Here is a 24,370-nt window from a genome sequence, read left to right on the forward strand (position 1 = left end):
GACAATGCAAGTGCATTCAGTGAAGGTTCTCTTTCTAGTGCCCTGTACCAGGGATAGATTCCAAATCAATTTTTCAAAGCATTGCTTAAATTTCTTTTTAGCAGACCTTTGCCCTTGCATGTTCAGATTTCATGTGACACCCAATGAACTTTAAGCCTTTCAGTAGCATGTGCCCAGATTTCTTCAAGCTTGTGCTGCATTCAAGAGGAAGAGTTCAGCAAAATGGATCTTTGACCTCTTTATATACTTTATTCTTGGTTATGGCCATTGAAGCTTCATTCCATTCTTTATTTATTTTATTTGTAGATCTCCAATTCAGCTTTCATAGGTGACTTTCAAATCTGAGTCATCATCTTTTGTATATTCTTCATAGAATGGTTTTAATATCCTGTGTAAAAATTCATACACCAGTTCATTCCAGAGCTTGAACATTACCCTGATAGTTTTCAGTTTTAGATAAATCAAGAAAATGTCCTTGGGGATGCTCTTTTAAAATTTCATGATCAGTTTGATTTGTTAGATTTGATTGCATTTCTATATGCAATTAGGTCTTTTCTAGCTTGGAATTCAGCTTTGTTTCAGAACTATTATAAGATTACCAAAATTCCAAGCTTTGTACTTTGAAGCATGGCATCTTGTGCCGAAGTACATAGATGCATCCTTTAATACGCAGATGATTAGCTCTGTCTGTTTAAACATGTTTGCAGAGCACATGCCCATTTCTAAGCACTAAATATTACAGTGGATCTACACGATGACCAAGTGATGAATCCTGAGAATTCCCCAGTTGCCCAGTTCTCTTTCTCTCTCTGCTTTCCTTCCTCCACCCTTCCACAGGAGGAGGGAGGTAGGCTATGATCTTGGTGATGATCTGCTGATAGTCATTGTCATCAAGACATGAGACCTTCAGTTCTCACTGGATATATGTTTTTCTTTTTTTTTTTTCAGTAGACAGATTATTGAGATTACTTATACTTTCTTCATCTCTCTTTTCTAGTGCTGGGCCATTAGGTCTCATACCTTCTGCCTTGCTTTCGTTTACATCCCACAATAAACCATGTCTCTGGATATGGCAATTGTAATGTACTAGTGAATTTATATTCCTTTGGATTCCTTTATATTTCAGTCACAGCATCTTCTAGGCTCCCCTTTTTTATCTTTCTGTCTAGGTTACAAGCACTGCATACCAGGGTTTAGTAATAACAACCAAGTTATTGGAAGTTATCACATACAAAAATAAAGTTTTCCTTCCTTTATGCAAATCTGTCTCACTACAATGACTGCTGATGCAGAAATTCCAATCTGTTGAGACATTCCCCACTGACCCAGTAACCCATGTCCTAATCAGCCAAGCTGCAGTTTTATTTCAGGCTAGGCTGTTCTCCAGCTATTTCATTCTCAGTGTATAAATTTTAGTTAGTTTGAGAAGTATCACTTGGGAGGGCAGTTGGTATTTTGCCATGAAAATAGGAGTCTGGTGCTCTAGAAAGTTCATGTGCCTAAACAATGTTTAGAGCTGGGACTAAGATCAGTAACAATAGCCAGAGTAAAGCATTCTGTTCTCAACCAGGTAAGGAATAGAAGGAATTTTTTGTTCTTATCTCAGTATTAATTTTAAGGCAGCTTTTAGAAATGTTGATAAAACATGCTATGCACACCCACAAAACAGTTTCTACAGTTTGCAAGCATGAATTTGGACATGAATCTTCCAACTCTATCATCAATGTAAGAAAAGTATATTTATTTCAAACAAACTGAATTACATTTCCATTTATATCATAATCGTATCATATTCTAAGGAAGGTTTTGTTTTGTTTTGTTCTGTTTTCTCATGAGAAATGGAAATGAGGGAGAAAAAATAGATATAAATAAGTCCTAAAACTTGGGAAGCAGGTCAAACTGTTTTTAACAGAAAATGAAGCAAATACATAAAAAGGGAGATTTCTGTATAATCTGAGAAAGCATAGTGTTGAATATTTTAAGGGTGATTTGTTGATTCTGCACTCTCAAATTTTCAGTCTCTAAAACTTGCTGCAAAGAATTGACTGCTCTCAGATATAATTTAAATTGGTACTGCCTCAAGCAAAAGCCTGTTATTATACCTAGATTCCTATCCTGTACACTCAGTATTATGACATATATTTTTCTTTCTTAGTTTTGACTTTGCACTGACTTGTGACTTGAGTATAGTCAATACTGTAGCTGCTGTGAAAAGCATTTCACTTTAACATTGACAGAGATCTTTCCTTCCCTCCTCCCCTCAACTATTTGGTCTCTTTTACAAGCAATTCAGATTTAGTGTTGTGCCACCAGCTGATGAGAATTACCTCCAGTCTGCTTAAACTGCCTGCTTTTTCTTTTTCTTTTTCTTTTTCTTTTTCTTTTTCTTTTTCTTTTTCTTTTTCTTTTTCTTTTTCTTTTTCTTTTTCTTTTTCCTTTTCTTTTTCCTTTTCTTTTTCTTTTTATTTCTTTTTCCTTTTCCTTTTCCTTTTCCTCTTTCTTTTTTTTTTTTTCTTCTTCTTTTTTTTTTTTCTTTTTTTTCACCCCAAGTAAAATGTAATCATTTTACTTGAAGTTGATGAAGTAAACAGGACAAAATAAAATGATGCGAAAAGTGGGGGGCACATGAGTTTACTGTTGGTCAGCAAATGAGTATTGCCATATTGCTTAGGAGGTGAGCAATAGATCTTAGGGGAGAAGAGAAAGGGGAAAAAGGAGGAAGGTACAGGATGTTGTTGATTTGTATCCTTTCATATGGCTGAAAACTTAGCAACTTTATTTCAGGAACAAGAGGCAAACAATCATGTTTCCCTCTTCTTCTGTTGCTGAAGCCAATGAAAAAAATTGTTAGATAAAAAAGTAAAAGTGAACAGCTGAGCCTTTGCCACCCACTCATATTAAACTTAATTAAATTGTAAGTGGAACAGTTATCTGTAATTTTCAAGGCTGGAACGATATAGCTGAACAGCTTAACAAAACCCAAACAGCACAGGAAGTCCTTCTTATCCATGAAGACTTCTGTGTACTCTCCATTTAATTAGTACATGTTCAAATCCACAGGACCATTTTTTAAACTTCTAGAACTATCTCATGCTATGACCAGTTCCAGTGTAATCAGTCAAGGTGATTAGGAAACCAGATGCTCCTCAGATATTGCAAAATATCAAGGTAGAATTTTTTCCCAGTGGGACCTTTCATCTGATTTTTGAGCTTCTTTTCTACACTGGGTGGAGTCCAGTTGCTTTTTTTTTTTTTTTTATCTTGAGTATAAATAATAAATTAGGGTAAAGGAATGAATCTTTTATTTCAGCTGTCACTTCCCTTTTTCTTTCTCTTTTCATCTGCTATTTACATCCAAAAGCACCTTCTTTAAAATATTCTAAAGCTCAAGCTAATCTTCTTAGTCAAACCAAAAACTTCTATTTCTCCAGTGGGGAGAAGAATGATTCATTTCTCTTCCTTGAACGCAGGTCTTTCATGCTTGTCTTAATGTGTTAAGCTGAGCTCAATTTGGCCATTCATTCTTTTAGACTTGGTACATACTTTTTAATTATGATTGCTTGTATTAAAATGAAGTGTTATGTGTTTATTTTATACACAAATTGCTATTTTTTTTTAACTTCATGTGGATAAAAGTCTACTGATGTTTTCATTCAGTGAAAAGCAAACAAAGTTTTGGACAGAAATGGTAGTTGCTTGTGAGAAATATTGTTTGAAGTAGATGACTCAAATGACTATTTGAAGCATTAAACTGTTCATTTTGAAAGTGCAGCTTCGTTTTGTCTTATGGTGAGACTAAATTGGAAAACACTAGCTGAGGAGTTATTTGTATTTAAATATATCCTTGAACTTTTTCATAAAAAAAATAGGATTATGTTAATAACAGCTATTTTAAATGTTTTTTTTGTTTTTTGTTTTTTTTTTTTTTAAATCACTTCCATACAGTAATGTAAAGTCTCTGAATACTGAATTTCCAGTGTGTCTTTGGGGTAGGTTATTGCTGCTAGCAACTACAGAAATTAGTAATACGATCCCTGCTTGTATTTACTGTTGCATGGTGGCTTGAGTTTTTTATTTATTTGTGCTTCTCCTGCATTTTCCTATCTTTCTCCTGTAACTTTTGTGCAGAAAATGATATTTAATAGCTACCCAATCATAAAAACAGACTAGGGGGGGGGGGGGGTGTGGCGATCAGGTTTTCAATGTACCTCAGTTCCCGGGAATTACTTCCATCCCTTTTTAAACCAGGAAATAGTCAAGTTCTCCAGGACCACTTGATTATCTGCAATTTCCCAGCCACAATCATTTGGATAAATCAAGACAAGAATCTGATAAGCATCCAAACTCCGAGACACTCAACACAAATAACATGCCTTTTAAGGTTCATCATCGCTAACTTTTAGGGAGCAGGGGAATAAGCTTACAGTGATTTTGGACTGTTGGTGTGCTACAGAGACTACAGGAGTGAATTGTAATTGTCCTTTTTTCAATTTAAATATATTTTTATGGAAAGTCACACTAAAATTACAGAGCACTTTTCTAAAGGCTTGTTTTAACTGATAATTTATACAGCATAGGAATTAAAGGTTGTATTGTTTTAAGGAAATTGATGGTGGCAAAAAGCTGTAAGTGTGCATACACTGCCATCTTCAGGTTTAGTTAGTGGCCTGCAACCATCATTTCTTCATCTGTATTGAGCATATGGTGAACACATTCTCCTTTAAAATAATTTATCATTTGATGTTTTTTTTTTTTTTCAATAGGAATGTGATCAAGTTCACATAGATGATGTTTCTTCTGATGATAATGGACAAGACCTAAGGTAAGATAGAGCATTTACTTTTTCTTTTTTATTTTTTTTTTTCTTTAAAGATTAAATACATTAAGCATTTACAGGAGTACATTGTATTTATTTTTACTGTATTTTGGGTGTTTGCAGTACCTACAGTTTTGCAACTGATGGCTTCCATGCAGCTGCAAGTAGTGCAAACCTTTGTCTGCCAACAGGTGTAAGAGGAGGGGTTGACTGGATGAGGAAGCTGGCTTTCCGTTACAGAAGAGTAAAAGAGTTGTATAATACTTACAAGAACAACATAGGAGGTGAGTTTAACTGTCACAAACAATTTAGAATGCTGGTCGGGTTCAACTTCATGGCAATGAACTTTTGCCAAATGAAAGTGCCTTGCAAACCACAGAGTGAATAGAAAATTACTTGACTGGATCTTGAGCTATTGAAAGTCCCTGACTGTACAGACAGATCCAACATTGTGCTGTTGTGCAGGAGAACCAGAGATGGATAAGCAAGGCAGGCTTCCATTTTATTTGCACAGAGGTCCCTTTTATCCTTCAGATCTAGATTAGTTGTACCTACATCCTCCTGACTTACTTTTGGTAAAGAGACACTTATTCTACATCGAACAAGTTGTTACTCTAGGAAAGAGGTTGTGTAATTTCCACAGTACAAACTACTTCTGGATAGCCTTCTTTTACATCCTACAATTTCTTGAACCAGTTGGTAACAACATACTTGCTGCTTAATTCTCTGTTCTGCACCTGATAGTCTGTTTTCTCTAGTGGATGCAAAAAAACCTCTAACATTGCCATACCACTAGTCCCTTTTGTTAACTCTATAGCATATACAGTTAATTTTGTTTACAAGAAATCCAATTTCTTTTGGGACAGGAACTCTTCTCTTACTAGTTTCATTCATGTACGTGAGTACATGAATGAAACTAGTAAGAGAAGTACGTGAGTTTCATTCATGTCAGTGCCAGCAAGCCTTTAAGAAATCATATTCTAGAGAGTCCTGTGCGACTTGCAGAGGCCTCTTCTGAGGAAGGAAAGAAGGAAATAGGTCTACCTCAAGAAGTCCTAATCAATAGGACTACCTCAAGAAGAGACTGAGATAATAGGGAATATTTCTAAAGCCACAGTTGAGTATGAAACAAGGCCAATCCAACCAGGAAGCAATCGAAGTGAACACTCTCCCATTCTATGACATAGACTTTTTCAACTCAGATGAAATTTATTTCAGAACAACCTGAAACTCAAGGGAAATCTCACCTTCAGCAAAACTAGCTTGGTGTTCTTTTACTATTGCTTGCTCTTTCTCAGAAATGGGTAGCAGTCTATTAACATGGACAGTGAATTAGTCGTTAGCTTAATGATTTTCTAAATTACCTAAATCTGGCATATTTTTCTAAATTACCTAAATCTGGCATATGTATATTTTATGTTTAGTAGTTCAGAGTCTTTAAATGCCACAGGATAAAGCAACAGGAGCAATGGGTAGTAATAGTTGGACGGCTTTTAATTGTTCTGCCTTGCCCTTCATTTATGTCATGAATGGAGTTTTTATATATTAAGAATACTTGAATCATTAATATACATAGGTTTACTAAGTTTTTCTTATAGGATCTCCTAATGCATCCAAGATCGCAAAAATCCAAGATTGGTTTGAAAAATATGTACTTTTTGGAAGTACACTTTGAACATAGTCATGTATACTGAATATATGAAAAATAATAGGATGATGTTTTTTCATATTGTGGTGAAATGTAAAATTGAAACAAATAGCAAAAATATATACATTCCAACAAATACAGAATTTAATTTTATTTATTTTCTTGCTTTTTTACATAAAAGGACTCCTGGGACCTGCTAAAAGAGATGCATGGTTGCAATTAAGAGCAGAGATTGAAGCTCTGACAGACTCCTGGCTAACAAATGCACTTAAATCATTATCAATTATCAGCACAAGGTATGTATTGAGTCTACTATTAAAAATATATATATATATATATTTTTTTTTTTAGCTTTGGATATGCAATGTCTATTTCTGACATTTTAGGTTACAATGCACTAGTACTTTCAAAGAACAGTATAGGTCTAACATGACTTTTGAACAGGACATAGGAAAGATTCTACGGAAATTGATTTCATTTTCTGTGACTCCAGCATTTACTAGTATGAAAAGTCTTTCAAAATGTGGTATATGCTCCTGTGTACATTGAAAGAGTATTTTAGAATTGTGAGCCAGCCTTTATTATCTTGCAGGCAACATCCTCTGAACTCCAGGTTTCTGTTCTGGGCTTCAATGTTCGTGCCTATTCACAGTGGTACCTAAATACTATATAAATCCCAGAACACAAAATCATTTTCTTTCAGTTGTTCCAAATTAATCAGTATGATTAAGCATATATAAAAGTTTTCAGAAGAATGAATATCTTTGTTTGATGCTACAACTGAGATAAAGTTCTGGGTTCCCAGTCATGAGACATAAAATCAATTGTTCTTCTGAAGTAATAAAACTGTGAGCAATGCTGCTGATTACTCATTTAATATGTATTTCAATATTAATATGTATTTCATTAGAAATTCCCCCCCCCCTTAAAAATGGTTTAAAACTATAATGTAAGAGCAATGTTAAGCCATCTTGCCTTCTGAATAAGTCTGGGAAAAAGCAATCAGCATTAAATTAAAAGAGCAAACATGAAAAGATGCTGAAAATGACTTTAAATGTAATTACTTTTGCAATAAGCTTCTCAGCCATTCTTTATTTTTTTAACAGTCTTAAGCACCTCAAGAAAAAAAAAAAAAGTTAAACAATTTTTTTTTAACAAAAAAATGTTGTTAAAATTGTGTACACTACCATATGTAGCTCTGCATTTCTTTCCAAATTGCTAATCTTCAGAAAAACACTGTATAGTAATGATCAGTTGAGCTTTCGAAGATGAATTTCATGAAGAGTTATCACTTGCTCGGTTAAATAATAGTCTTTTATCTTGTCTCAAAGAATTGTACAGTTATAAATCTTCAGAAGATATACCCATGAGGCAGCTAAACATTACCTACATGTTACTGACAGGAAGCTGAGATACATTAACACAGAAATAGCACCCTGTGGTCTTGCTTGGAGCTTTTGGAAGGACCGGGATCAAAAGTTACAACTAGTGGCTCTCAGCTCCATGTTCACATCACAGTCGTACTGTTTTTGTGTCTGCAATGGCCTGGCCTTCAGTTTTCTGTTGTGTAAAAGCTAACTCAGCTTCTCCATTCAACTTTTCAACCACTCCATTCAATGTTATCTTCTCTCCCTTTTCTCAGAAATACTCTTATTCTTGAAACATGAAGAAAGTGATGTCAGTGTGCAGAAATGTATACTGGCCATTTATTTTCCCTCAAGACAGGAGTAACAAATGGTATTTCTTCTTTCTCCTAACACTTCAGTTTGGCTGGTAGCTAGTGCCAAGTAATCACCAGCAGGAAAATGATGCTTTGAAGTCATTGGGACGTCTATTCTCAGAGGCAGTTAGTGATCTTATATGTCTATTTCAATGGACTCATCTTCAAGGACCTGGGTTTCATAAATCAGCATGGAATACTTCCTGCAAATCATGCCAGCATAAGTCTTAAAGGATTTTGCCAAAATGTTTATGTATATTTTTCTGGAAGTGATGCTGCTGAATAGCAAAACCCTGTGAGTGAAAGTAAATGTAGAGGAATCTTGAAAATATGCTCTACAGCTGGTTCACCTCATCAGCATTTGGGTAATGATTTTAAACTATTCAAATTTAAATTATTTCTCTCTTTTTAGGAGTAACTGTGTAAATGTGTTGGTAACAACAACCCAGCTTATCCCAGCACTTGCAAAAGTCTTGTTATACAGCTTAGGAGGAGCTTTTCCTATTGAAAATATTTACAGTGCAACCAAAATAGGTAAGAAAATTATTCTTTTATCTATTCTGACTACACTGCATTATCAATAATTCTTTGTCTGTATTGAATGGATTCAAAACAACTTACTCTTACATTGTTATTTAAAACATGCATGTTTAGAGTTGTTTATGTCAGTAATAATCCAAATTCAGCTTCCTTTCGGTTATTCCCAAAGGCATAAAGTTTCCAATACTGAATAAAAGCCTCAGAAACTCCTAATTCAGGTACAGAGAATATAAAACGTGCAGAAAAGAATTAAGAAAATTGTTTTGTTGTTTCAAATCTAAACACAAGGGGGTTTTGTTTGTTTGTTTGTTTGTTTGTTTTAAATAGTCTCTGCTCTGACCCTCAACTCTACTTAAGCTAGTACACAGCTTCACAAGCTTACCTGCAATCATAGTATATCACTGAGGGTAATGAAAACTGGTACCAAAAGAAGCTGGGCTGATGGATGCCACAAGGGCATGTCCTCATCCTGTTGCTAGCATACAACAGAACAGGCTTGTGTACAGTTTGGAAATTCATGGCATTTGGAAATCAGATCCCAAATTGTCTTGTAGCATAAGAAAAGTTACCATTCTTGTGAGATATGACACAGCCTACAATGACGGATAATTTTGGCAGGTTTTGTGATTTACGATTTATTAATGTAAGAATGCTTAATTTCAATACCTGTGATATCTTGTCTAACAAGGAGATTGACACTTCATTTACAAAAGTATTACAATTCATCTCCTTAATGATTTTCACAAGTGAAAAAGCTTGTGAAAAGAAGTTAAAAACTAAAAATATAAAATATATTCTAGCAGTGTCAGGAAAATCAATTATCTCCATTACCTGTTAATTAGCTTTAGCTCATCCCTTGACACAGAAATGCCTCGAATCCTTTAAAAAAAGTCAAGGCACAAAGTAGCCTCAAAACAACATAACATTGAACAGCCTCTGGAATTAATGTCATCTGTTATACAGCCTGTATATGTTGGCTTCAGTTATTGAGATTGCACTCAGGTCAAAGGAAGGAGCATTATGAAATCGCACCAACATTGTGCCAAAGGGGGTAGAGAGTGAAGTATAGTCTTTGGAGGCTCTGTGGAAGGAGTCCTGCACCATGATTTCCTTCCTAACAGCAGTGTGGCTAGAGTTACATCCACATCAGGAACACGCATACTCTTTTGAGTACAAGATCTACTTTTCATCTCAGTGAACTCTGCACTATGCTGAGCACAGGAAAAAAACTGTAGTTTTTGCTTGCACATAATGAAATCTCATCCTCGTTCAACAGTTAATATGTGCAACAGTTTTTGTAATCATAACCCTCTTCCAGCTGAAAAAAAAAAAAAAAAAAAAGGCAAGAGAAGAGCACTATGAATCATAGATCTAGAACTAAGGAGCTTGTGAGAAGAAACTGAAAAGCCTGGGTATGTGAAGGGGTTTAGGGTATGTGAAGAGGACATACTAACAAAGCAGGTATGAAACTATTGCAAAGAGGAAAGAAAGAATCTTTCTCCACTCTGATGGGAGGTATGACAATAAGTGATGATTTAATTGCATGTGTAGGTTGCAAATCAAAGAGAAATTTCCTAATGGAAAAGTTAATTAAATATGGAGATTGCTTGTGGAAACAGTGAAATTATCATATCTGAACAGTTTAATTATCAATAGCATAAGCATTTAGTGATAAAACTGAAGCTTAGGAAGATGGGTAGATGACTTTGCAGTTTGTTGTTACTGGGATAGCCTGCTTGTTTTCACTATCCTCTAAAGAGCCAGATACTTCATGGAATTTCTCCCAGGAACCTGTTGTCTTATTTTATTTTCTGTGTCCATTGTTCTCCAAACACATTTTCCATTGTTCCATGATGCATTTTTGCAGATACGTTAAAATTAAAATTGTAGCTGTCCTTGAAATATTATTACTACAATAATAGGGAAACATTTAAATTCATTTATTCTTTCACTAACCTATTCATTTTCACAATGCTTCTAATTTCTTCATCTTACTTAGTGGCTTCCCTGTAACTCTTAATAGATTTAGGTTTATCTGAATCAGCTTAGAATCACTAAGGGAACTAATTCCTTCTCAGCAGTCTCAGCTCTAAGTCCCAAGGCTGGAAACTATAAAAAAGTAGTAGTAGTAGCAATGTCTTACCACTACAATAATCCTTTGTAGAGTGTCATGATAACTTGCTTGATAACTTGAACAAGTAGTGCATTGTTTTTCAGGCAAAGAGAGCTGTTTTGAGCGTATAGTGTCCAGATTTGGCACTAACATAACTTATGTTGTGATTGGAGATGGCCGAGATGAGGAGCATGCAGCTAATCAGGTAACTTCACTCTGAACTCTTATCTCATTTATCTTCCAGGAAAAGAAAGTTGCTTTGAACGAATAATGCAAAGGTTTGGCAGAAAAGTAGTGTATGTTGTAATTGGGGATGGTGTAGAAGAAGAACAGGCAGCAAAAAAGGTAACCTGTCTCCTGAAATGTTGGTGTGATACATAGCTACTAATGCAAGCCTTTCTGTTTGCATTTCTGTCAGTGTTGCACAATGGCAGAATGACAAATAATTTCAGTCTACAGGTGCAAGGCAACAAGAGCATGATGAGATCAGCACTTATAGTAAAATGAACCATTTGGATTCTAGCATTTGCTTCATTTCAGTTTGGAATGAAAAAAATGCAAAATTATTTAAAAACAGACCGCCCCCAAAAAATGATTGGGTCAAAAATGTCTGACTATTTCAAGCAAATTACAGATAAAAAGAAGACAGCAGGGGTTTGACATGAAGGTTGGGTGCTTATTTTCACTGTTTTAAAGCAGTGAAAACAGAGTGGTTTCAAGAGAAATGTTACAGAGAATGTGGAAAACCATTAAAAGGATTGTGAAGATTTTTTGTTAACATTAACAAAAGTATGTAGGTAGCTGCAGAAAATATGATGAATTAATAGTTTTTAGAAGCAAACATTAATAGTTTGCTTCATTTGCATCAAGAAAGACACATCTGTAAATGGAAAAAGAAAACAGCATACTGATTGTGCACCAAATCTGTGTTTCTAAAAATTATAAAAAAAATTAAATCTGGAAGGATTGTTTCCTCATCTTACAAGCAAAAGTCTAATCTTCACCAGATAAGTTTTCATGTTCAAAAAGATGAAAATGGTAATAATTTGAACTGTATTTCATAGTATGGGCCCTGAAAATGTTCAGAAAAGTGAAAATTTTTGCCTCAGGACATCTGCACAGGGCAGTTTACATAAATATCTTTGTCCTAGCAGCAGTAAAATTAAGCGTATTTTTAGTAGTAAGTTTTTACAATGTAATTAGAATTAAAAGAAAATGAAAATATTTGAAATGCTCATTCCAAATGGTTCCTTGATATAGGTACAGTACTGGTGATGGGTCTTTCATAGTTTGTGCTAAACTAAGGTGGTTGGATTGTGTACTTTCCAGTTTGGCATGCTTTTTTCTTAGTGTTGGCTGTATTGCATGAATAGATACAGAATTCAGAGGGACGGATGCCCATTACAAATAGATCTGAACAGAACTTGAACTGAACAGAACTGAACAGAACTTGAAAGTATAATTTTTATTGTAGCCTGAAAAATTGCTGAAAGAATAGTGCATATACCTGCACTATACACTGATGCTTTTTGTAACACACTATCTTCTTTTAGAAACTGAAATATGCTATTCCCCCCCCCCCCTTTTTTTTTCTCCTATAAGGATAAAACTGTAATTTAACTCTGTTTTAAAGTGTTGTGTGTGAACCCTCATTTAATGAAAGTCCTATAACTTCATCAGATGAGCTTGCAAAGTATAACAAGTGGAGCAGAAACCGTTAATGCTCCTTTGTATGGGTTTCCATGATAAAAATATAGCAAATAGCCCTTCATAAATAATGGGCTCTTTCCAAAGACACTATTAAGAAAGACTGTCTAATTATTTTACTTCCAGTTGAACTATTAACATCAGATCTATTTTGGCCTGATTTTTGTCAGTACCTTACTAGCAAAAATCAATCCTAAAACACAGTGGTGTAAAATCCATGGTGGTAATCTGACTAGACTTGTTATCAGACACCACCCTCTGTCATAGCATTCATTGTTCCTGACCTTTTTCCCCCCTCTGATAAACACAGCACAACATGCCTTTCTGGAGGATATCCAGTCATTCGGACCTCTTGGCTCTCCATCAAGCACTGGAACTAGAGTATTTGTAACTGTGTTCTAAAGTTGGCGATCCTTTTTATATATATATATATTTCAAGTACACTGAAATTTTATGTGTGATTCAGTGCCTCTGGCTTTACACATATGAATTGTCTTAAGAAGGGAAGAAATATTTGGAATTAAAAATTCCAAATTGAAGAATTCAGATTGCTGAATGGAGTTAAAACATTAGTGCTACGTAAGGAAGCTCTATGGTCTTATATATGCAACGTTTTTAAATGAATTAAAACTGTGGAGGTTGCTGGTACACACCAAATGAGCCCTGACAGGAGTGAACAAAGGACTCAAACTGGCAAAGCACCAACACGCGTTTTCCAACCGACAAGGTGGTGTTCAACAACATTCCTCAAAATGGGATATATTCTCAGCACTGAGGTTTGAACCAGACTTTAGCCTACCTAACCCAGAAAATCTGAATTGGAATGCACTCAGACTGTATAATGACAATCCTGTCTAGACCTGTAATTTGTGTAAATTATTGATGAAAATAATTTACTGTGACTTTATTAGCAGCTGATTTTGGAAGTGGATGCAATTTTTCTTTCTTTTTTGGGGGGACAGGGGAGGGAGAGGGTTATATAATATTGTCTCTTTTATAAGTTTGGCAAACAGAATGTGCATAATGATGTGTTGTGCCTTAAAGAAAAGACTGTGTTTGTGTGTTATAATGTAATTTTGGTTAAAAACTATGTAGATAAACAAAAAAACAAAACAACAAAAAAAAAGATTTTGTGATAATTTTTGACATGACCAAATTTGAAATTCAAAGAAATCAAAGAGCAGGGCTGCACCAAAGCATTTTTGTTGCAGTAAGAAAAAAAAAATAAAGGAAAGTTTGTGTTTTTATTTGGATTCTCAGTAATTCCATTGATTGTTTGAGGAAAGTTAAGAGTATGTTGGGAGGTTGATATTGGGGACCGCTACCTTGAAAGCTAAAAAAAAAAAAAGTGTTTAACACCTTCAGCATCAGTTCTTGAGTCTCTGATGAGAGCGCTAAGAGCCATATTCGTGAATTACTTAGTCTGCTGAAAGCCATACAGTGAGTACATCTGCTGTGTATGAAAGAACAAATTCCCACCCAGCAGAAAAAGGTACCTAGAGATCACTGGTGGCATTACCAGAGCGTGAAAATGCGGTATTAAGCACAGATAAGGGATAAAACACGAGTTCTTTAGAAAGAAAAAAAAATCCCAAAGAATCTCTTACCAGTCAGATGCATAAATTATTCTACATTTAGTATATTCAGGATCAACACAGGCTGCTGGAATTGCTGGCATTATGACATTGACCCTTTCAGGAGCACAGTCTAGCTTGGTAAATATAACAGCATTTTGGTGGCTTTTCCATTGTGTTCCACGTAAATTTGTCTTCTGTCTTGGGTCAACATGATTTTCTTCACCTATTTTTGATTACACAAGAGTAATTCTGTGATTCTGTGATTACACAGAAGCAACCCTAAGAGTCTTTGAATCCAGAAATTTCAATAGCATGTCAGATATATGAACAGCAGATAAGGAAGGGATTTTTAATGAAGAAATATTGAGAAATATATTACCTTAATTTTATTCATTTCTATTAATAATTATGGTCCACATGGTGATAATTACCTTGCAAGTTTTGAACATGCTGCCTTTCAGCTTTGGAAAATGAGCAAGCTCTGTATTTGACACAAGGTCCCTAGCATCCTACATGCAGCTTGAGCACTCTGAAGAAACTACAAGTGGTTCATCTCTCATTGCAGAAGAAGGAAACTGATTTTTGGTGTATATCACTGTACATCTAGATGCCTAAGGTTTCCTGTGCTATGAGTGTGCAAGAGATGTTAAATGCAAACTCCAGAATGCTTACACAAACACAGTAGTCAGCACTGAGATGTTCTTCCATCTATGTGCTGTGAAGCACGTGCTGTGAAGCCAGCATATGTCTAGTCATCAGGTATTAAACAAATTTCATCTTTGTTGATTGCATGAAACTTATTTGGTAGGAGAAAGCCTAAAGCCATTAAAAGGCCAATGCAAAACTCCTTTATAATTTCATAAAAATGGAATTCTTTGCTGCTTTGGAATTTGATATACAAGTCACCAGACAATGAACTAATGATTTATTATCACTGGAAAGTATGAAACCATCAGATGAGACTAGCGACATATAAAATCATTATACACTAGCTACTTGGGTGATAGATTTGTGTGTCCAACAAGTAAAAATGCCAAATACCTTCTTTAAATATATAGTATTTGCCTATTCAAATTTGGCCTAAAAGTACATTTTCATAAAACCTGTGGTACCAGCTTTTCATAGTCTTTCAGGTGAGGAAAAAATGGGTTTCTACTGGAATAGGAAAAATTTTCAACAAAAAGCCCCGCTCAAGTTCCAGCATCAGAACATTGCATGAGAATCTCTGCATAAAAGTTTTTGTTTTAAAAAATAAAATAAAAAGTAATAATTGGTATGGTGAAGTAGCTTATATTTATTTTCCTTTTTCTTTTCTTTTCTTTTTTTTTTTTTTTACAAGTGATAGTGTTATTTAAATGCATGAAGCAATTTTATTTCTTAAGTTTTGTTTTGTTTTGTTTCAGTTTTTCAGTGTTCTTTTCCAAATCAGAAGTAAAAACAAACAATAACCAGCAACAATTATTAGTTCTTATAAAAGGTTTGCAGTAGAGTTATGTTCAACTCTCCATGGCAGGTACGGCTCAATTAATATACCGGACTTTCAGAGAGGAGATAGAGGCAAAAGGAGGGAAATTTTTCAGAACAAGACAAAGTTCTGATTTTAATTTGGATTCTGTGTCTTAATGTAGGAGAAGTATAAAGATGAAAAATCCACAAAAATGCACCAAAAAAAAATCAAAGATTTATCTCAAAAAACCTTCATAATCTTAAAATTCTAAAGCAAAATTTCAGAATACAAATACTCTCTTCCTATGCAAAATTTGTTATATATATCTTTGAATGAAACTATGTTTTGTAAGACTGCCTTGTAGAAAGAACTTACTCTGATAATAATAATATACTGCATGAACTATACAGAGGAGAAAATAACCAAGGCAGAGTTGTAGTCATGTGAGACTGTTTCAGATGGGCCTGAGTAGATTAAACTGAAGGTTGGTCATTTTGACATTGAGTGCATTTTAATTCAACAGCATATTCATTAGAAACTGCCTTCCATTCATCCTCTCCTGAATAACCAAGATTGAGCACAATGTCATGTTTGCAAGTATTTTGTGCAAATGAAGTATAGGATATAATGACTTTTGCTGATTAGCAGTTTTCAGTCAGTACAGAACTTGAATGTTCATTAGGCATTTGAATAGTCAGCTTGCAGAATACAAACACAGTGGGATCGCAGTCACAAAGTATTAACATAATAGATATATAACTCCATGCAGTTCAGTATATCAGTAAAAGAGGAAGCAAAAGCTAAAAATGATTTTTCTTTTTAGATGCCTATGGAGATAGTGAACAAAGGTATAGGTGGCAGCTAGCTCCCAGAACTGATTTCACTAGAAGCAGCAGTGTTTACATCCACAGTAGATGCAGAGTATATTCCAGTGCAAGCACCAACAATAGAGATGCCAACCCAAAATCCTGTATACAAGCACACATAATATCAGAGCAGGTGAAGTCCCACAGCCAATCAGAACTGCAGAGTTTATGAGAAACATGGACTTGGCACGCAATAGCAAGTCTAGAGTTTAGCTGTGAGGGTGTATCCAGATCCCGGGTTTTGGTTCAAAAGTCATCTCTACGAGAGTGATACCATGCATATGCTTTAAATGAATATGGTATTTAGTATCTCTGAAGAGGAGCTGAAGTGACATGAGCCAAATCCCAGCAAAAGCAGCATTTTTGAGATATAATTGAAGGCAAGGGTCTCTGTCATGTATTAGAAGACTATAGTTTATTAGGGCCTACATAATTTAAGAAAATGTAAATTAAAATTAAAAGCTTGTAAAATGATGTACATCTTTACTATTTCTCAATAAACACACTTGGAAATGTTATTTTCTGCACTATATTATGTTGTAAGATGTTTAGTTTGTGGTTGAAATCCTCAGTACATGATACCTCTTATGGGAACTGAATGTGACTTTGAACTCTTAAGTATGTCCATGATATCTCAGTGATCCATGTAAGGAACAACTCCATGACCTTGTGGTCTGGTAAAGACTGGCTTCTCTGTGTGCTGTTTGCAAGGTGCAGCCTTTGTGGGGAACTGAATTTTCCTTACCAAGACCAGTAGATGTTTTGTTCCAGATTGCAGCCTGAGAGACAATGTGGTGTTTTTTTTTTTTTTTTTTTTTTTTTTTTTTTTTTTTTTTGTGATAGCCTGGGGACAAAATACAGTACCAGTGTGAAAGCCTAGACATATAACACATTAATTTAAATTCACTTACCAAGTCACTTACTAGTGCTATGCTAATATCCTTCTTATGGACCACTACTTCCAAAGCATGGGCTGTATGGGAGATGGACTGAGCTACTGAGGAGCAAGTGGGCATTCCAGTCAAAGCTGAGCTTCGTGAAACTTTGTATGTGTCTTTGAGAGTGGTGCTTCATGTCAGGTGCTGGCCTTGGCTTGCAGGATGCAGTGCCGCTGCAGTCTGCTTGCACAGGCTTTAAGGCAGTCACTTCAAAAGCAGGGCTGCAAGATTATCAGCACGCATAGATGTGACATTACAGTCTTGGAAACATCGCAAGTGGCAGATCCTCAGTAACCACAGTTCTTCAACCACAAGAGGCAGACCACAAACAGATTTTTTTTTCCCAGGAGTTAGATTAAAGCATTTCTGTTACACAGACAACTGTTTTCTGTGTAAAGATTCCCAAGTGATGACAAAGACACTGTTTTCTCTGATAAACTGTTCCTTTGTTTAATTTTAATGGCTATGCTCTCTCAGTGTCTATTAGTAGACAGGGTAAAAGTTATGTGTTATTTGCAACATTATATAGATGACTGTGGCTATCTGGACATGGCACAATACGGAAAATGCTTATTGACAAATAAAAACCTTATAAAAATGTGCATATTTTCAAGTGAATTAAAAATATGTAATAAATTTCTTCATGTTTACTGGTTACACTGGAATGTAATATGCATCTGTGGGTACGTGGTACCTTTGCCTTCAACTCCAATTTCAGGAACCAAGAGGAAGATACATCAAAAATAGAGTGGACAAAACATTAATAAGACCCATCTACTGAGCAGACTGATACACTGTTAACAGTAGATTTAACATTTCATCTCTCAGATGGGTTTAGATGTAACTCTGGAGAAGACAAATAAATATTCAGTACCACTTTAGAAGACTGAGTGACTAAAAATTGTGGGAGATTTCAGAACTTTTCCCTTTTAAACATCAGGATTAAAAAAATATATAGATATTTGGGGCTTCAACATTAACAGTTTCTGTCTAGATTATAGCACAGCATTAGCCTCATTTCTCATTGTTCTGATACTCATTGTTCTCCATGACTGTAAATAGGTCCTGCACATGATAATTTGCAGCACTGAACCAAAGTAAAAATATTATACTGAGAAAAAGTATGGATGGAGAAATAACTTTTCCTCATTTGGGCGCAGAAATATTCCTTACAGTGAATAATGTAATAGGTATCCATTACCTATAGTGAATCTCCAAGGAAAAGTAAGCAGAAATTCAGATTGGAATTATTTGCTATATGTTCTTTCCATTGTTTGCTGATGCATATTATTGCTAGGGCATGCACATTTACAGATTACTTGTTTGATCCTTTTTCTCTTTTCCAAACAAATAATGGATACTGAAACATTTTGCAAGTGTTTATAAATTTGAGGGATTTTTTTCAGTTGCCAAAAGCCCAGTCAGTAGGAGAAATGATGACACTCAAAACATCTCAATAGTTTATTTTTGTCTGTTATTTTCTCTACAAGTTTCAAGACTTGATTTTCCAAAGATTGAGGCTCTGGCATGAAACCACCAATGAAAATGAAGAGGGATTTTTTTATTTGGTTGGGAAGAACACAGAGAAAGCACCAGCAAGTTTCACAGTTTTATTATTATTATTATTAATGTTGGATGAGCAAAGAAAATCCTTTGTCAAACAAAGCACCATTTCTCAAACTTCGCAGATGAGTTAGTCATCAAACATCCATCTAAATTAGAACTTTGCATATGCACTTCAATAAACATGAAGCAAGATTGCAGAGGAGTGTGAAGGACATGGATTTTAAGTGAACTAGGAGTCAGGTTGAGAATAGATTTTAATTAGACTTGCTTTTTCTGCTGTGTTCTCAGTGTCTGGGAAAATGAAGTACAGCAGAGGAGCAGCAAAAGGAAAATGATTCATTCATGTTTTTGAGGTTACTATACAACCTCCCATGCACCAGGAAGCACATACTTTTTCTACTATATATATTAAAAAAAAAAAAAAAAAAAAAAAAAAAAAAAAAAGAGAGATTTGGAAAATATTAGAATTTTTTGACTCATTGAAACCAAAATGTGTGCACATACCAACACTGATGAATGGAACATTTCCAGTCCTGTGTAGAGAAAGAGTGAATCAACAGCATACTGGATCAGACACAGAAAAAGTATGAACCATTACAGGAGCCTGGTGACTGTGGATTTCAGATGGGATATCAAGCCTCTGATGTTTTTCCATCTCCTAATATACTTAAATCTTATCTGGGTTAGTATCTTCTTGGTTTCCAGTCTTCTGACTCATAAAGGTTTGGTCCCGATAGTGAACAGGAATGTTTCTGAAAACAGGGGAAAAAAAATATTTTTTTTTTTAAGAAAAAAAAAATAAAAGAAAAAAGAGAAGAGAAGAGAAGAGAAGAGAAGAGAAGAGAAGAGAAGAGAGAAGAGAAGAGAAGAGAAGAGAAGAGAAGAGAAGAGAAGAGAAGAGAAGAGAAGAGAAGAGAAGAGAAGAGAAGAGAAGAGAAGAGAAGAGAAGAGAAGAGAAGAGAAGAGAAGAGAAGAGAAGAGAAGAGAAGAGAAGAGAAGAGAAGAGAAGAGAAGAGAAGAGAAGAGAAGAGAAGAGAAGAGAAGAGAAGAGAAGAGAAGAGAAGAGAAGAGAAGAGAAGAGAAGAGAAGAGAAGAGAAGAGAAGAGAAGAGAAGAGAAGAGAAGAGAAGAGAAGAGAAGAGAAGAGAAGAGAAGAGAAGAGAAGAGAAGAGAGAGAGGAAGGGAAGGGAAGGGAAGGGAAGGGAAGGGAAGGGAAGGGAAGGGAAGGGAAGGGAAGGGAAGGGAAGGGAAGGGAAGGGAAGGGAAGGGAAGGGAAGGGAAGGGAAGGGAAGGGAAGGGAAGGAAGGGAAGGGAAGGGAAGGGAAGGGAAGGGAAGGAAAGGAAAGGAAAGGAAAGGAAAGGAAAGGAAAGGAAAGGAAAGGAAAGGAAAGGAAAGGAAAGGAAAGGAAAGGAAAGGAAAGGAAAGGAAAGGAAAGGAAAGGAAAGGAAAGGAAAGGAAAGGAAAGGAAAGGAAAGGAAAGGAAAGGAAAGGAAAGGAAAGGAAAGGAAAGGAAAGGAAAGGAAAGGAAAGGAAAGGTGAAGAAAAAGGAAAGGAAAGGTGAAGAAAAAGGAAGAGAAAAAGAATTCAAAAATAAATAAATAGATAGATAGATAGATAGATAGATAGATAGATAGATAGATAGATAAATAAATCTCTTTTCCCAGCTCTAAAGCCAGAACGCCTATTGTGAAGGCTTTTGGAAATAGAAAACCTCCCAGGCAGTATTTAACTACTGAGAAGCTATGGTGAGCTGTTTGGTTGCCTGCAGAGTGGGAACAGGCTCATAAGACATGGGAAGATACCAGCAAGAAAGAGCATTTTGCCTGTGCATTGTGGGGATCTCTCCTGTTTCACAGGAAAGACTTATTTGTGTTCTTTGTGCTCTGTACCCACACCCCACACAGCAGCACTGCTCCTCCGGCTGTCTACAAACTCTAGTCCATGGGTTTTCATCTGTTTGCTGCCTTGTTTCTCTGTTTTCACACCTCTCTGTTACCACATTGCTCATACCATAGCTGCTCTTTGCTGTCGGTGAGTGTGTTAGGATCCCAAATAGCCTTGAAAGTGTAGCAGCTCCTTACAGCTTTCACAGAGAAAAGAAAGAGGCTCCCAGTGGTCTTATGCCACTTGGGCTACCAAGGTGAGACCCCACAGCTCTGATTCCAGGCCTGTTTGGGATACTGGGGCTATAGGAGAGAGGAGCATGCATAGGACTAGCTGTAGGCAGCATCTTAGCCAGACATGCTGCTCTCCCTTTGATAGGCAGGGCTGCCAACACTTCTCTCTGCCACTCTGCTTACATCCAGTACAACTTGTAGGTCTTTTGCAAGAGCAGACCAACAGGAGATGCCATATACTTTCGCAGAGCCCCAGGAAGCAAGGTGAGCGGAGTTGTCTTTCCAGGGTGGGAACAGAAGCACAGAAGTGACCTTATGGGGTTTGTGGAAGAAGCACATGGAATAGATGTGTCTCCTTGTCAGTGGAGCTGAGGGCTGGTGTGTGGAGAATAGCTAGCTGGGTTAACGTGAGGACAGCACATTCAGTATTGTGGGCCTTCCAGCCACCAAGCAACATGAAGCACCTCTTCCTTCCTCCTCCTCCTTCTCTGACTTTGGTGTTCCCTCTGCTGTTTTTCACTCTCATCTGTTCCCTTCTGTTCTGTCTGTGCCATATTTCCTGCCCCATGCTGTCCCTGAGGTGCCCATGCATGGTTGAGGGTCCCAGCCCTCACCTCACAGAGGCCCTGAAGTCCCCTGCCACCACCATAGACACCCACACCCAAATCAGGAGGGCACAGGAGGGATTATCTCCTTTGGTAGCTGAGTTGTTTGCTTTGTGCAACCCAAGGGGGGGGTCACCACAATTCACAATCACATGACATCTGCTGCACACAGAGATTTAAATAAATTAATTCTCCAGGAAATAGTTAATTGCTATGGTGAAACCTTAGTAACAATCAGGTGCAGTTGATTTAATCCCTTGCTATTGCAACACACTAATGGGCTATAAAGATTATTTTAATTCATATATATATGTATATATTTCTCCTGGAATAAACAATTTATCCAGTGGGAATAGGCAGTGGTGAATGGGGGCCGAAACTGATATCTTCTGAGAATTTTTTTAGCAACAAACAAATATTCTCTTTCACTCATGCAGATTGCTGTCCTGTTGGTGACAGACGTGTATTACCCTGTGAAACTTGCTTCAGCATGAAAGCTGTTGCTTCTGGTGGCAAAATCACTCCTCTTCCTGTGTGGCCTTCTCTGTGCCTTCTCCTGCTGTCTCCATTCAGTCCTGGTCTGTCCCCCTCGGACTGTGCTTTGAGTACAGAACTGGACATACTCGTCCAGCTGCAAGCCTAGTCCTTCCACACAACTCATTCCTCCTGGCAAGAGCTGAGATAGCAACAATCAAATGCCTTTTCCTTCCTCATCTATCCACAGGGTTTAGCAGGTGTATTCTGGAGGTACATGATCCCCTCGCCATTATTCAGGAGCCCTGTTGAGGGAAGGCAAGGTCCTTGCAGGTTGTCCCTGTTGCCCTCACCAGCATGTTGATGAGCAATGTCACGCATCTCCTTGCTAAGACAATTTGGTATCTCCCTGCCCCATCAGCCCTCCTTGCTTTTTTTTCTCCTCCAGGTAGACTGTCAGTGAATACCGCTGCCACATGGCTGTGAAGCATCAGTGGGAGATCTCTGCCTTTGTCTCACCAGCATGTCCTCATGAGCTTTCTATAATGCTGTCTTTACAAGAGTGAATCAGCTCCAAATGCTATCTTTCTCACACAAAAAACTTTTAGTGTTTGGTGTTAAGGGACAAACCATGACTGGCACATGTGTTACACTTCTTCAGTCTATGCAAAGGAATATTTACCAGAAAATCTTAATGACATCTGTGGCTAGCAGTCACTCATACTTAAAGAAATACAAGTTAAAAAATAAAAAGGGGGAGACAGGGAGAGACGGGGGGAGACTGTGGGGTGAGGGAAGGAATAGAGCCAAATGCAGGGGAGGGCTGCTCAGCTCAAACAGCACATCTACACTGATTTATGAAATGCAATCCTATTCTCAACAATTACCACAGGCCACTGACACTTGAGAGATGATAGAGGTAAGGTAATTACCAAAGTTTAACTTCTCCTGTTACTCACTGGGAACTAAAACAAGTTTGTTTGTTTGTTTGTTTTTTATCACAAGCAAGTTTGTGCTCAAAATCAATCTGCCTGGTTGCCAAGCCAGAGTCCACGTAGCTGCCTGGCCCCCATGGCAGGTTGGGAGTGGGGAGAGACAACCTTGCCCAGGTCCCTTCTCAAGGTGGGCACCCATCCTGCTCACCCAACCTCTCATCTTGCCACCACCCCAGTTCCTTTTTTCATTACAGATCTGCTTTTAAATCCTCCTTAGACAAAGCTGGCTCTAGCGGGGTCCTAGCAGGGAAGAACCTATTCACAAGTCTTCAAGAAGTCAAGAACCTCTCAGCCCAAGTGGTATTCCTAAAAATCCAAGCAGTTGCCAGTGTTTTTATTTTTTTTTTCCCTTTGCCTAAATGTTCAAAGTGAGTTTTCTTCTCTGGTTATACTGCAGTTTCTTAAAAGCAGTTTATTTGTAATGGAAAGTCTGACTCAACCTTCACTCTAATCACCAGGAAAACACAACCGTAAAATGAAACAACAAATCATTTCTCTGACAGTAATGAGGCACTTGCTTAGACATTTATCTATCCTTTTACAGGGCAGTAATTTTATGGTTGAAAAGTCTTGTTTTTAAACTTCGTGTCCAGCAAGAAACTGCCAAACCCTGGCCAAAATCGCCTCGTTTAGCAGGTGATAACATTGTACATAATTAATGCACTCATTTTCGTTCTTAAAAACTAGTAAATGCAGCTTATTTGAATTTCCTCCTGAAAAATGAATTTATTAGCTACAAAACAGAGAACCTGAGCCAACTCTTTCAAGTACATTGTATCCCATATTTTCCTCATATTCTAACTGTTTTCCACCAGTATCACCTGGATGAGTCTTCCCTCTCTACAGGAAAATTCAAAGTGGGTTACAAGTTTCTCCTGTCCCTTTTAGTCTTCCATATGTTGTCATGATAAAGGTTTCTTTCCTTCACCTCCAAATAAAGCACAGAGAGGCTGCCACTTGCTTGCTGAAAATGTCTTTAAATTCATCAGCTCTCCCAGACCTAATAAAGTGACATGTTTACAATGTTAAAGGAAATCAGGTGTTTTAATGTTAAATGAAAAAAAAAAAAAAAAAAAAAAAAAAAAAAACATATTTATGTAATGTTATAATAATACCGTTTGCCTGGTGTTTCTCAGTCTATTCATCACACAGCAATCTCCCCACAAGATGCTGTGGAGTCCGTGTGCTGGAATGCCATGCAATAATGAGCCCAAATTCAACATAAATAACATATCGTGGTG

The 24,370-nt window shown here is 36.6% G+C and overlaps 1 protein-coding gene across 11 annotated transcripts in view; it reads left to right on the forward strand.

Moving 5' to 3' along the window:
• Positions 1–16,966, forward strand: part of EYA4 (EYA transcriptional coactivator and phosphatase 4) — a 156,982-nt gene extending 140,016 nt beyond the window's left edge. For 10 of the 11 annotated variants that reach the window (XM_082756833.1, XM_082756829.1, XM_082756836.1 and 7 more), the window contains 6 exons: positions 4,764–4,822; positions 4,940–5,100; positions 6,646–6,760; positions 8,597–8,718; positions 11,082–11,182; positions 12,855–16,966. In XM_082756833.1, coding sequence (XP_082612959.1) covers positions 4,764–4,822; positions 4,940–5,100; positions 6,646–6,760; positions 8,597–8,718; positions 11,082–11,182; positions 12,855–12,935 — 639 coding nt within the window. In that variant the 3' untranslated portion in view covers positions 12,936–16,966. Of the gene's footprint in view, positions 1–4,763; positions 4,823–4,939; positions 5,101–6,645; positions 6,761–8,596; positions 8,719–10,941; positions 11,043–11,081; positions 11,183–12,854 lie in introns of all 11 variants that reach the window. The other variant, XM_082756834.1, reaches the window with a different exon arrangement.
• The last annotated feature ends 7,404 nt before the right edge of the window (positions 16,967–24,370 follow it).

Source organism: Aythya marila (assembly GCF_965140915.1).
Source record: "Aythya marila genome assembly, chromosome: 3".
Classification (NCBI taxonomy): Eukaryota; Metazoa; Chordata; class Aves; order Anseriformes; family Anatidae; genus Aythya; species Aythya marila.